Raw genomic sequence first — 13931 nt, forward strand, 5'->3', positions numbered from 1 at the left:
CAATCAATTTATTTAATTATTTTTTATTATTTACAGGTATATGAGCAGGATGACCTGAGCGAAGAAATGGCCAGTTTAGAAGGGCTGATGAAGCAACTCAACGCCATCACCGGCTCGGCTTTTTAACGTCCAGGATGAATCTGCGGTCCCACCATCGGGCAGAGGAACAGCACACATCAAACTGGGCCTTAACCCTAATCAGACTGTTGCGTTCTGCGTTCCGCGTTCCTCTGTCTCGGCCTTCATTCCACTCTGCGATGAGACAGAAAAAAGGGAGAAAAATAAGTCGGACTCATAGAAGACTCAGCAGTTTTTTTTACAAATAAAAAAGGACCTGATGAAAGTTGGACCTCCTGAAAAGGTTTTCACCGTCATTTTTGTGGATTTTCCTTTGGTTGCACCACCGTGTTTATTTGCCATCCTTCAAGACCTAAAGAACGTAAAGCGACGTCTCCAGACCCATCCTTCTGTTTTCTAAATATATACACCAAGCTCTACTGTTCCTTCCAACCAAACCTGCGATGGTTGCTGCCTGATTGTTGGACTTTTAAAAACATCATCACAAGCGGAACATCTCAGCTTTGTGTGGTCATTATTCCAGGAGGAAAAAACTGTGTACTGTGTGTACAATATTCCACCTACACTTACTTAGTAAACAGAGGTCTGAGCGTTCTTCCTTTGGGCCGTGCTAAATAATGCATCTCATCACAGATATACCTCTGATTTCATTGCTCGCCTTTGACTTTCTACCACGACTGTGTTTCTCCTTCAAAACGTCACGTACATCCCTCATGTTGTATATTTTACATTCATTTGCTCAGTAAAAGCTGCAAATATTTTTGGAGAACAGTAAAATAGCAGCTTGTAGCTCTGTCTCACGTTTCCACGTGCATTTGAACCCACATAACACGAAGCCTATGAGCGGTCAGAGCCGACGGTCCGGTCGAGACACTTCGTCAGCAGCGCATGGAAATAAGGCGAATGAGCAACTCCACTCCTCACGGGCGCTCGTCGGATTGATGGAGATGACGGGGGGTACAGACAAAAAGCTCCGCCACATACAATAAACAGAACATACTGCTGCGTCAACGCTAACAACGCTCTGCCACTTTCGCTTTCTGTTATTCCATTTGTCAGTTTATTATCCCCTGAAGTCTGAGATGTTTATGTATGAGCAGGAGAAACAGACGTTTCTACGTGCCTATATCCCCCCTTATTTTGAAGTCACTTTATTTATTTGTGCCGTCTAAAGAAGAAAATGAAGCATCAAGTCTATTTTTTTTATTGCACTTGCGTAAACCTGCCAGAAATCAGCGACAGGGCGATAAGGAATCCCACATCCTGAAGCCCGGAACAATGCAAGCAAGGCCCGACGTCTGATATTTTTCTTGTATGCTGTACATGTGTACTTTAATATGGACGAACCATCTCTGTAGCAACACAAGAAATGATCCCGTTTCTCTACTGTACAGAACCGTTAGCATCCGGAGAAGATGGCTAGCTCAACCGTATGGGTGTTTTCTTTTTAGGGTTGAGATGGGAGGGAGGGTGGATAGGGGTGTTTTATACCAGGAAATTTAATATATTGTTTAGAGTGTACCTTTATTAATTTATATTGAGGTGTGTCCCATTTTGCAACATACAGCCAGGCGTCGTAATAGTAAGAATTATTGGGTAACACATGAATCCTGTGCATTTTAAACACGGTAAGCATACATGATACCTTCATAATACCTTAGTAATATGATTTCTGGGTACGGTTTAGCAAAACAGGCCCTAATGTACATGTTTCATAAAAGTCAACTAGTGTATAGTGAACTTTAAAGAGCAGGAATCCCTCTGCTATCATTTTTCCAACCTAGAGTGATGAATTTCACTATATTATACACTATATGGCTAAAAGCGTGTCGGACGTTCCATTTAAAAAACATATAGTATAGCACACCAGCGCCGAGATTCTGAACTCCTCGGTTTGAAACTCGGCGTTGCCACCGATCGGCTGGGCGCCATCTAGCGGGCATAATTGGCAGTGCCTAAAGCAGACATGGTTCTACTAGGGCGGTTTTCAAACGCTGTGTAAGGACCCTGATTGGCAGATAGAGAGGAGCCTATGCAGAGTGCATGGGTGAAAAAAGGGTTCCACAAAGGGCTGCGTGCAGGTCAGAGGAGCCGTGAGCAGCAATATACCCACCTCGACTGCAATCAGGGATCCCCCAGCAGCGGAAGACAAACTGACTACGCTAAATTGGGAGGAAATAGGAGAAAATGCATAAATAAAAGAGCAAAAAATGGTATTAAATAGTGACCTCTGTGTGATCCTTTCAGCTATAACAGCAGCCGCTCTTCTGAGAGGCTTCTCACAAGACTTTGAAAGTCTAAATGCCTGTTGGAATTTGTGCCCATTCAGTCATTTGTACGACTAGGCACTGATACTGCTTAAGAAACCTCAGCTGATGTTCCGATTCATTCCAGAGCTGTCCAGTAGGCTGAGGTCAGGGCTCTGTGCGAGACACTGGAGTTACTTTAAACCAAGATTTTCTTCATGTCTTATAGAGCTTGATTTGTGCACAGTGGTGCATTTAATTTCATTTATATAACCGATATTCCACCTTTAGAAGGCGTGTCCTAATACTTTTGTCCATATAGTGTCACTAAGCGATCAGACACAGTGTTATGTCCTGCTTTACGAGGTATCATGTATGCTTCAGGGCTAAATTTATACCGCGTTCTGAATTATTCATCTGAGGAAAAAAGAACTGCATTGATCTTGAGCAGACACTTCTATTTTCCACCTCTTTAGGGAAGAAGAACATGTGTGCTTACTGGTTTCCACTCGTCTATGTACGTACGTACGCCAGTTAGCTTTCAGGAAAGTTGGATCTTAGCGCTCTGTTTGGGATAACGTTCCAGAACGCACCCACGGTTCACAAACCAGATTTCCTAAATGTAGACATTTCGATTAGATAGATAAACTTCTGACACGTCTTCGATACTGTGATGAATTTTCTATTCTAATGGAGCGAACACAATAAAATGACACAACACCCGTCTGTGTGTTTCTCCATCGTCTTTAAATTTTCCACCTTTAGCGTTGTTAACCAAATTAGAGTAGACATTTAAATAATGGACTGTATGGTTTGTTTGGTTTTTTTGACATTTAAATAGAGGGGAGAACGTTGCACACCTTCTAAAGTGAGAACACCCCCTTGGCCATTTTTACCCACCACGTTGTATACAATTGCTGGTTTTGTAATGCACTGTAGAACAGTCTAATGGTCCTTTTTATATAGAAACGGTATTTCAATTGTGCATTTCTTTTTGTTTGATAAATAAAGTTTTTGATAAAAAAGAAGCTCTGTGGTTTCATTCAATGATTTACTACTATCTACTATTTTTTATTATTAAGTATAACTAATATAGCAAATGGGGCGGCACGGTGGCTTGGTGGGTAGCACTGTCGCCTCACCGCAAGAAGGTCACGGGTTCGATCCCCAGACGGGGCAGTCCGGGTCCTTTCTGTGCAGAGTTTGCATGTTCTCCCCGTGTCTGTGTGGGTTTCCTCCGGGAGCTCCGGTTTCCTCCCACAGTCCAAAAACATGCAGTCAAGTTAATTGGAGACACTGAATTGCCCTATAGGTGAATGGGTGTGTGCAACCCTAATTGGATAAGCGGATAAGAAAATGAATGAATGAACTGCTAAGCATCCAGACCGTACAATACTTTACTAAACCTTCATCACTGGTCAGTGTCCCTCGGTCACATCGCCAACGTCAGCCTCCTGTACCATTTACTGATGTGAAGAGGAGCCTGACTGAATCCTAAATCCTGCAGCGGAGGAGCAGATGCTGGGTAAATGGGTGTGATTAATTAGGGAATAGTCAGCATATGCTACACCAGACACCTCTGCACGGCCACTGGGAGATCAGTCACTAAAAACACGATGTCCGCTCGTCCCTCAGAGGGATTGAATTATAAACAGATTTAAATTTATGGTATTTACAACTGTGACTGAATACAATTCAAGCCATAGAGAATGAAGGGCCTTGCTCAGGGGTCCAGCAGTGTTATCCATTAAACGGGCAGCCTTCTGATTACTAGCGCAATACAGCACATTTTTGCTTGCATTGTATACAGTCACAATTAATATAAATATTAATAAAATATATATATATATATATATATATATATATATATATATATATATATATATATATATATATATATATATATATATATATTAAGTCTTTTTTACATCTCTAACTTGTGGATGCATTATTAAATAGGTCATTTTATTAGAACAAAACCAGACAGTGTTAAACTATTCATTATGTTTTATAAATAATAAAACCGTGGACTGTTTCTAATGAAACTCAATTCAGTCAGAAAAGTACCAGCTACGAGTCAGTGCTAAAAACACCAACAGAAAGATGCTTTTGTCACGGATGTGCTCCCGCATTTAATGGTTTTCAACCTGTTTTTTGGAAGACTGCGTGTCAGGTAACGAGTGTTGTGTCTTCATAACAACATGTCAGACTTGAGAAATGAGAGCGTCCCCCGAGGACAGGCCTCACTGATCTGTTCCAGACACAACAAGATTCTGGATGCTGCAATTTAAAGCCAAATAATGAGCTGATTTCTCTCAGTAAACAACTTCTGCAGAGTGTTTTTTTTATTCTTTCAACATAAGAGCCATAAAAACGTACATACGGCGACTGGAAAACGACTCTGAATGTTCGCTGAGAGACTAACAGGAGGAGTCGTGAGCCGAGGTGTGTAGTAACTTAATATTTACTCAGTTATATGTGTTTACTGAACCCTCGTTGTTTCTGTCAAATCCAGCGCAGAGTTCACCGACACAGCACATGCATCTTCACAACACAGCTGGTACGCCAAATTCTGCACCATCAATGTCAGATGCATCAAAGAAAGAATTTAAGATTCTATTTGCATAAAATGCCCGGGCATAAAAAGATAAATAAACACACAGACAGAATGCAGAGCAAACTTTGAAACCCAAGGCATCCAGTTTTATCCAAAAGTTTGCACCTCCCCTGTCAAATTTTAACATGTACTGCTTATTCAAAGTAAAAATATGCCAATAGCAACATTTTGTACAATTAACAAGGCAAATGCAATACATATTTTAAGGGGTTGCTATATGCGGTTTTGGTTACAGCTGCCGTATATTCAAATGTTTTTGATTTCACATTAGTGTAAATACCTACGTCTTTGATTATTACATCATATTAACCTGTCAACTTGTGGATACTTTAAATAGGTCATTATAAGTAGAACCTTTATTATAGTAAAAAAAAAACAGACGTCAACACACACACACACACACACACACACAAACTATTCATTATGTTTGAAGAAAATGGGAGAAAAACTGTGGGCTTTTTCTAATTTAACGTATCAATTCACTTATAACAGAATCAGCTAGGAGTCGACTGGAAAAAAATACCAGCAGTGCGATTGATTGGTTGATTGATTGATTGATTGATTGATTGATTGATTGATCCCCAAAGCATTGATCCCCAAATGCAGTGCACACAACGCCAAGTCAATGAAGCGCAACAAACTAAAATACAATAACAAAGTAGTCATGCAAAAATAAGATATAAAAATCTAATATAACCTATAACATAATCTAACATATAATATAACAATATGATTATAAGAACTGTTAACAAAGAACAAAAACTAAAGGGATAAACCTAAAGTGGCAGTTTATAGACACTTACTGGTATTTGTGAGGATAACATTCGTCCAGGTTCAATTGTTTACACATATACCTTTGTCATAATAATAAACGTATTCACTATGTGCACAAAACTCAACTCTGAATCAGGATTATGAACATTTTTTGAGGCGATATAAAATAAAAGCATTGTGAAGACTGGCAGAGCCTGCTAGAGTTAAAAAGAAACTTTGAAATGTGAACTAAAATCTGAACTTTTTGGAATATAATGATCTGGATTATAAAAGACGGCATATATTGTGTTTTTCTGACCTTTGCCATGGCAGGGTGAACGACTGAGCTATTCAATTCTACTTCACAGTGGTTCCTTTAGTGTTGTTTTTGTGTGTGCAAGATCAAAAACTTGCACATTTTATGTTGAGATTTATACGTCTACGTCTCTTTCTTAACATTTTATCCATCCTAATTAACACAATCTGTAGAGGGGAAACTACAGAACAGGCTAATTACATTCATGCATATTTTACCAGGCTGCCACATGTTATCAGTAAAACTGCACTAAGTGGGCAATACCATTTTAGTTTCTCTGAGTAGAGTCTGATTTAATGGCAGAAACTTGCTGTTAATCAGACAGCGAATAAAAACCTGCGGTCCCGTGAGCGCCATACTAATAAACATGAAGCCCTGAGGTGGGCCGTAATCAAACTATCAGCAGTAAACATCTTTTACAGCGCTTACCTGCTTGCACCATCAGCATGGCAGGCAGCGTCTGATCCCACAGTTTTATTATTTTTACTTATTTCAGCTTGACTAGATCGGATACAGAGAGAAAACAGGCACGCTGGATGAAGCGGAGTTAGAAGAATTAAAATGTCGTACACCCTGTAAGATCTAGCGCCAGTAAAATGTACCACAGCCTACAACTTTTTAATTTCATCACCTTTAACGAGGAGTGTATTGATTTTTGATTATGTGGTTCACTGTAATGCAAACAGGTCACATGACTTGAGGATTAGAATCGTCTTCTTTAAAGGTCATGGAGCTGCAGTGTTGTGTTTAAACTGAAGGTGGACAAATAAAAAAACTGATAAAAGCATATTTTCCTAGGGGCACAGAGGTGAATTACGCTAGCCCACTACGGCTGGGCTCCAGGGTTCGAATCTCCAGCAATACTATTGGTCGGTCGGGCATCTACATACAGACATGAATGCCTGAGAGACCAGCCGACAGCACCGTTGAGGATTCAAACCTTTACCGCAGCGCCTATAACGTATCATATTTACTCAATCACGCACTTTCTTAACCGCTTATCCAATCAGGGTCGCGGGGGGTGCTGGAGCCTATCCCAGCTTTTCAATGGGAGCAAGGCACACAGTAACACCCTAGACGTGGCACCAGTCCATCGCAGGGCAGACACACACACACACACACATTCACCTATAGGGCAATTTAGTGTCTCCAATTAACCTGACTGTATGTTTTTGGACTGTGGGAGGAAACCGGAGCTCCCAAAGGAAACCCACGCAGACACGGGGAGAACATGCAAACTCCGCACAGAAAGGACCCGGACCCAGGACCTTCTTGCTGTGAGGCGACAGTGCTACCCACAGTGCTACCCACCGAGCCACTGTATGTATTATATTTAATTGTATTAAAAAGTTTTACTTTGTTTTAACTCTGCTGTAATAACCCTGCAGTAGAATAAAATCAGATCATGTCTTGATGGGCTGCAGTGTATTTGTGTGACTCTTGTTTAAAATGCTTAATGTAAAAGCGTCGATTCAGATCAAATAAAGTTAGAAACATTTTAACGTCGGGCTGGGAATAGAAAATGGTTTTAGCAATTCTACCTCATCCAGTGAAGTAATTTTGCTTTTCTTTCTATGATTTCTGTGAGAGATTTGATTTTTTAATCATTTTTTTTCCCTGTTTCTTCTCTACAGTCATTCACCTTTCCTATTTTTAAGAGTAAAGGGACTCGGATGTGAAGAGGCACTTTATAAATAAAGTAACTATAATCATCACTATTATCTATTATTCTGCTCACATTTCAGCAGCTCGTGTGGGCAGGGGCAATATTCTGAAAAGCTCTATCTGTAATTTCAACACTGGCATTTCCAATGTGTACAAATTGCTCGTACATGAAAAAGGCGCCGGAGTGAAATAGATGTGGAGGGAAAAAGCACTGCGGACTGAAGACGGCAGGTCTGTTGATCTACAGATAGAGCACAGAAGAGCCTGGAGGGCTCGACTGACATTTAAAAAAATCACAGTTCCCGCACAGGGTATGTATTTTAAATAAGTGTAGCACAACAGGGGGGCAATGGAAGGTGGAGAGAACCACAATCTGCTATTTATATTAATAAATAAGACTTTTAAAAGGTGCGAATGCTAAGCAAACACCAAGCAAAAGTTCTACACCTTCTACAGATGCTAATCTTTCTTCAGAAATATTCAATCTCTAATTAAAATAAAGATTTATAACTTTTCTGCAGAGCTTAATTTTGCTTTAAATAATAAAAGAACAAAGAGCATTAGGAATGTATATTTTATAGTAGCAGCAAATTATTCAACCTATATTAAACTGCTGACCTAAAGTTGGGTTCCAACATGATTAAACCACTGTTTACTGGGTGCGAGGCATCTGACAGGATGTGGATCCATCACAGCCGTCACAAGTTTGCAGATGTTTCGGCCACACCCATTTCAAACGTGCATAAAATCAATTCTACACACTTTCAACTCTGCTGCAACAGTTTGGGGAGGGCCTCATCCTGTCCCACCATGACTGTGCCCCGGTGTACAAACCAAAGTCTGTAAAAGCATAAATTTGATTTACAGAAATCCCAGTGGCCTGAACAGAGCCCTGACATCAAACCTACTGAAGCAGTTGTAGCCTGGTGGTTAAGGTGCTGGACTAGTAATCAAAAGATCGCTGGTTCAAGCCCCACCACTGCCAGGTTGTCACTGTTGGATCCTTGAGCAAGGCCCTTAACCCTCAATTGCTTAGACTGTATACTGTTACAGTACTGTAAGTCGCTTTGGATAACGGTGTCTGCTAAATGCCGAAAATGTAAATGTACTGAACACCTCTGGGTCGAACTGGAACATCAACTGCGAGCCAGGCATCTTTACATCACCAGTGCCTGATCTCACAAATGCTCATTTGATAAGCACAGATTCCCATAGTTAAAGCAAATTAAGGCTGGTTCTTTATTCCCAGTGGTTTAATCATGTTGGAACCCAACTTCAGGTCCTACAGACCAGCAGCAGTTTCATACTTAATAGTTTAGAGTTGAAGCATCTTTCTATGCCACTTCAATCACCAATTACTCCTGCCGTGTATCAATTATACAACCTACATTAATCTGCTGATCTAAAGTTGGGTTCCAACATGATTAAACCACTGGGACTCGATAACCTATCTTTATTTGCTTCAGATGAGACTAAATGATTTCTTTCAGCCTCCCCCCATTAGGAGTCGCCACAGTGAACCATTGGTGCACATCAGTCACATTCATTCATTTACCTACCCGGTTTCAATGCTTGAAATAATTTTATATCCAATAAAGAGCAGTTAGAACATCTGTTTAGACGTTTTTTACACACACAAACCTGCTATTTCTATATTGCATTTGAGGCAAAAGCTTAATTTTGTGTTAAATTATGAGGTTAAAAAAAAGGCTCACAGCTTTGGCACAGCGGTCCTAATTCACTGGTCCAGAAAAATGTTCCCAACTGGGTTTTTAAAATGTGAATGTGCTTTTTGACCCTCAACTGAATTACAAATGACACAGCGAGTGAAGATACGGCCAAGTGCTACGGCGCTACGGCACTCGTTACAAAGCAGATATGACATTGAGCGCTGTGTGAATGACTTACATTGCAATCATGCCACTTTATAATAATTTGGGATATTTTCTACCACACATTCAAAACAAGCGGCGGTGACAATAAAACTGTTTCATTTTTCAACTAGTGGAGCACAACTGTTCACAGTAACAACTGTGGATTTGTCAGAGACTGCACACCATTATTATTTACTTACCACTGTATCCTAGAGAGGGTTGTGGGGGCTCGGGCACCTCCTGTACCCATTTGGACCGGGTGTGAGGCATCAATAAACACTTGACAGGATGTTGATCCATCACACCCAACACTCAATTAGGGGATAGTTTGCATGTTTTTGGGCGAAGGGGATCAGAACCTGCTGCTGAGTACAGATGTTTCAGCCACACCCATTTCTAACACATGTATAAAATCAATTCTATACACTTTCAACTTTGCTGCAACAGTTTGGGAGGGCCTCATCCTGTCCCACCATGACTGTTCCCCTGTATACAAAGTGAATCTATAAAAGCATGGTTTGATAAGTTTGATATACAGAAGTTCCAGTGGCCTGTACAGAGCCCTGACATCAAACCTACAGAACACCTCTGGGTTGAATTGGAACATCAACTGTGAGCCAGGTGTCTTCACATCATCAGTACCTGATCTCACAAATGCTTATTTTACCCACAGTTATGGCAAACGAAGGTTGGTTTATGTTGGAAGCCAACTTTAGGTCCTACAGACTAGCAGCAGTTTCATACATATGAGTTTAGAGTTGAAGCATCTTTCTATGCCTCTTTAATCACCTAATTTATACTTTATTTAAAAAATTAAATAGGGTAAATCTTAAATGCTACCTTGAAGTAAATTCCCACCCCCTTTATTACACTGTAAGAACCTTAATTTTTTTAATGTCACACCACAAACTATTCAAGACTTAAATGGCAGCATTTAAAAGGACTAAAGATATTCTGAAGGCAAAATGTGGTCCTGAACTATATTATTTATTTAAAATGAAGATATAGATTTTTTTCTTGTATTATTTTGTCCAGTTTTTGCATAAATATGTGCAATATACTCAAAATCCTTTGAGACAGAAATGCCAGTTTGCTGTAGTGAATCATGACTCAAATTAATTACCTCAGACCTCCAGCGTGAGACGAGTTTTTCTGAGAACGAGCAGAAATCCTTACAGATCAGCTGGAATTCAGTCCGAGATCATTGTCATCACGTGTCCTGGCCTCCTGCGTGTGTTGTTTTACCCCTGCAGCTGAGAGCAACGGGGCGCTGAACTGATAACAGCACACAACGATCGCGCATTAATTTTTAATCAAGGACTAATTTCTAAACAAGCAGCCTGAGGTTATACACAGAAGCACAGCTAGCATTGTCGTAAATGATCTGTGTACAGCGGGAGCTAAATGTTCCCCGATATCCCCCATCGTTTTACACAGATAGTGACAGCAGAAACAGCCCCATGGTGTCTCTTCACCATGTTTACTATCAGTGATTACAAAGCCAGAAAAATATCAAACACATTTTCAATGTAATCATATAAAATTAATCAATCAGAGACAATCGAGTTCAGGATTTTGCTCAGTAAGGTTGATCAGAAGGAATGTTTAAGCCGTGAATTACAAACAAAATTAATACCTGCTCTGTGGTGGTCCTGTTAAAAAGTATGTAGAGAAACAGATGGACTACAGTCAGTAATTGTAGAACTACAAAGTGCTTATATGGTATATGGTATATATGGTAAGTGGAGCTTGTTGGTAGAAACAAGGAGGTGGTTTTAATGTTATGGCTGATTGGTATACAGTATATATATATACACACACACACACACCAATCAGCCATAACATTAAAACCACCTCCTTGTTAATGTAATGATAAACTTCATAAAAAGGAATTTAAAAATCAAGCGCAAATTTACTTTACTTTCTGTTACTGGCTTTGATTATGGAATTTTAAAGTGCTGGCACAGCTGGTAGAGTGGGTTCTGCACAGCTGCATAGATCCTTATGTTTAATCCTGGGTTTAATCCTTGATCCCATTCTCAAGCCCCACCTGAGTTTTCTTTGGGTACCTCGGTTTCCGTCCACCCTTCACAAACATAAAGAAGCCGGACCGGCTGCTCTAAATCCCCCCCAGGCTTGAGTAAATCAGTGAATGTGTGAGTGGTTTGGCACCGCGTTCGGAGTGTATTCCTGCCATACAGACGGTGTTTCTGGCTGGCGCTGCACTCATCACCATCCTCGCCAGGATGAGCAGGAACGGAACGTGGATGAGTGGTTTTGAAAAGTAAGTTTAGGTGTCAGGAATTCTGCAACTTTTAGCAACATGACTAATCATTTGAGTGTATTTTAGCTGTCACTCAGATCTGATAGCTTTATTTTTGTCCGGGCGTTTAATCTGCTAATGGTAAAAGCTCACAGCTGAAGTGCGGCGCTGGCTCTTCGTCTCTGTTTTATTACTTTGACATTTATGAATGAGATGATAATTTAGGGTTGTGACGTTCTTGAGAAATGAAGGGCCCAGCATGCCAGGGGTTCAACATAATAGGTGAGTGTTTATTTAAGTAAAAAATTTCATAAATTGGGCCTGTTAAACATCTTGACATTCTGGTCAAGATTAGCTATTATTAGGTTTCAGAGTGTTAATGGGTCCTACCAAGATCCCAAAGCTTGGATGCTTGGATGGATGGATGGATGGATGGATGGATGGATGGATGGTTGGATGGATGGATGGATACACAACAAACTGTGCTGCATTGTGTATTCTGACCAGCATTAACTTCTTCAGCACTTTGAGCTACAGCAGCTCCCCACGTGCATCAATGAGCCTTGGCTGCCCATGACCCTGTCGCCGGTTTACCACTGTTCCTTCCTTGGACCACTTTTGATAGATACTGACCACTGCAGACCGGGAACACCCCACAAGAGCTGCAGTTTTGGAGATGCTCTGACCCAGTCATCTAGCCATCACAATCTGGCCCTCGTCAAACTCGCTCAGATCCTCACACTCGCCCATTTTTCCTGCTTCTAACACGATAAAATGAGGATAAAATGTTCACTTGCTGCCTAATATATCCCCCCCACTAACAGGTGATGAAGAGATAATCAGTGTTATTCACTTCACCTGTCAGTGCTCATAATGTTATGCCTAATCGGTGTATATGTGTATACATATGCTTATACTAATATATATTTTATATAATTTATATATTTTTATACTATTATTATTATTATATAATAATAATAATAATAATAATATAGCAATTACAATAAAACGAATATATTTTATATAATTTATATATTTATAGTATTATATAATAGTAATAATAGTAATATAATAGCAATTATAATAATACTAATACAGTTAAAAAGATGTTTGATGAATTGATTTTAAAATGTAAAACTAAGTCACATCACCGTCAGTTAAAAGAAGAGGAGATTCTCTTTTGTTCAGTGTGCTGGAAACACACCACACTCCCTGTTTGCCCTGGTAGATTAAATAACTATTTGGCAGAGAAACTGAGCATATTTCAGATCAGACTCTCATGCTGGAGATCCACCACCCTGCAGAACTGCATTCCAATTTTATTTTAACTCCCCCATCTGCTTTATTCATACACGTCCAGAATCCTCCATCGGATCGAATATGTTCGATTAGAGCTGGAGCCAAACTCGCGATGCTATAAGGAGCTTAAATTGTACACGGACGGGCAGATTGATTTATTAAATATATCATTATTAGGGAGTTGTATTGTATTGTACGTAGTTACAAGTGTCATGTAGCTAATGTTTGCATTTACGGTACTGAGCGGACGCTGTTATCCAAAGCGACCAAATACAATGCAAGCAACTGAGGGTTAAGGGCCTTGCTTAAGGGGCCCAACAGTGGCAACTTGGCGGTTGTGAGGATTGAACTGGCAACCTTCTCATTACTAGTCCAGTACCTTAACTGCTCAGCTACCACTGCTAACAAGTAGGGCAGTTGTAGCCTAGTGGTTAAGGTACTGGACTAGAAGCAATGGCTGCTGGTTCAAGCCCCATCACTGCCAGGTTGCTGCTGTTGGGCCCTTGAGCAAGGCCCTTAACCCTCAAATGCTCAGACTGTATACTGTCACACACATACTGTAAGTCGCTTTGTATAAGGTGTCTGCTCAATGCCGAAAATGTAAATGTACTGACAACCAATCGCACTAAAATCCCTAAATAAATTTAAAAAAAAATAATAATAATAATATATATATATATATATATATATATATATATATACAGTATATATATTCAGGAAAAATCTGGCAACCCTGGAGGTGTAAACTACGTGGGTTCAATTTTCAGAGTCTGAATTTGCTCTGAGAAATGTACCTTAGGTCCCCACGTCTGAACACAGC

At 40.1% G+C, this 13931-nt stretch overlaps 1 protein-coding gene across 1 annotated transcript in view; it reads left to right on the forward strand.

Annotated features, from left to right (window-relative positions):
• dcc (DCC netrin 1 receptor) overlaps positions 1–3352 on the forward strand; it is a 240103-nt gene extending 236751 nt beyond the window's left edge. Inside the window, exon 31 of the mRNA XM_062989210.1 lies at positions 37–3352. Coding sequence (XP_062845280.1) covers positions 37–126 — 90 coding nt within the window. The 3' untranslated portion in view covers positions 127–3352. The remainder of the gene's footprint in view (positions 1–36) is intronic.
• Positions 3353–13931: the final 10579 nt, after the last annotated feature.

Source organism: Trichomycterus rosablanca, chromosome 26, assembly GCF_030014385.1.
Source record: "Trichomycterus rosablanca isolate fTriRos1 chromosome 26, fTriRos1.hap1, whole genome shotgun sequence".
Classification (NCBI taxonomy): Eukaryota; Metazoa; Chordata; class Actinopteri; order Siluriformes; family Trichomycteridae; genus Trichomycterus; species Trichomycterus rosablanca.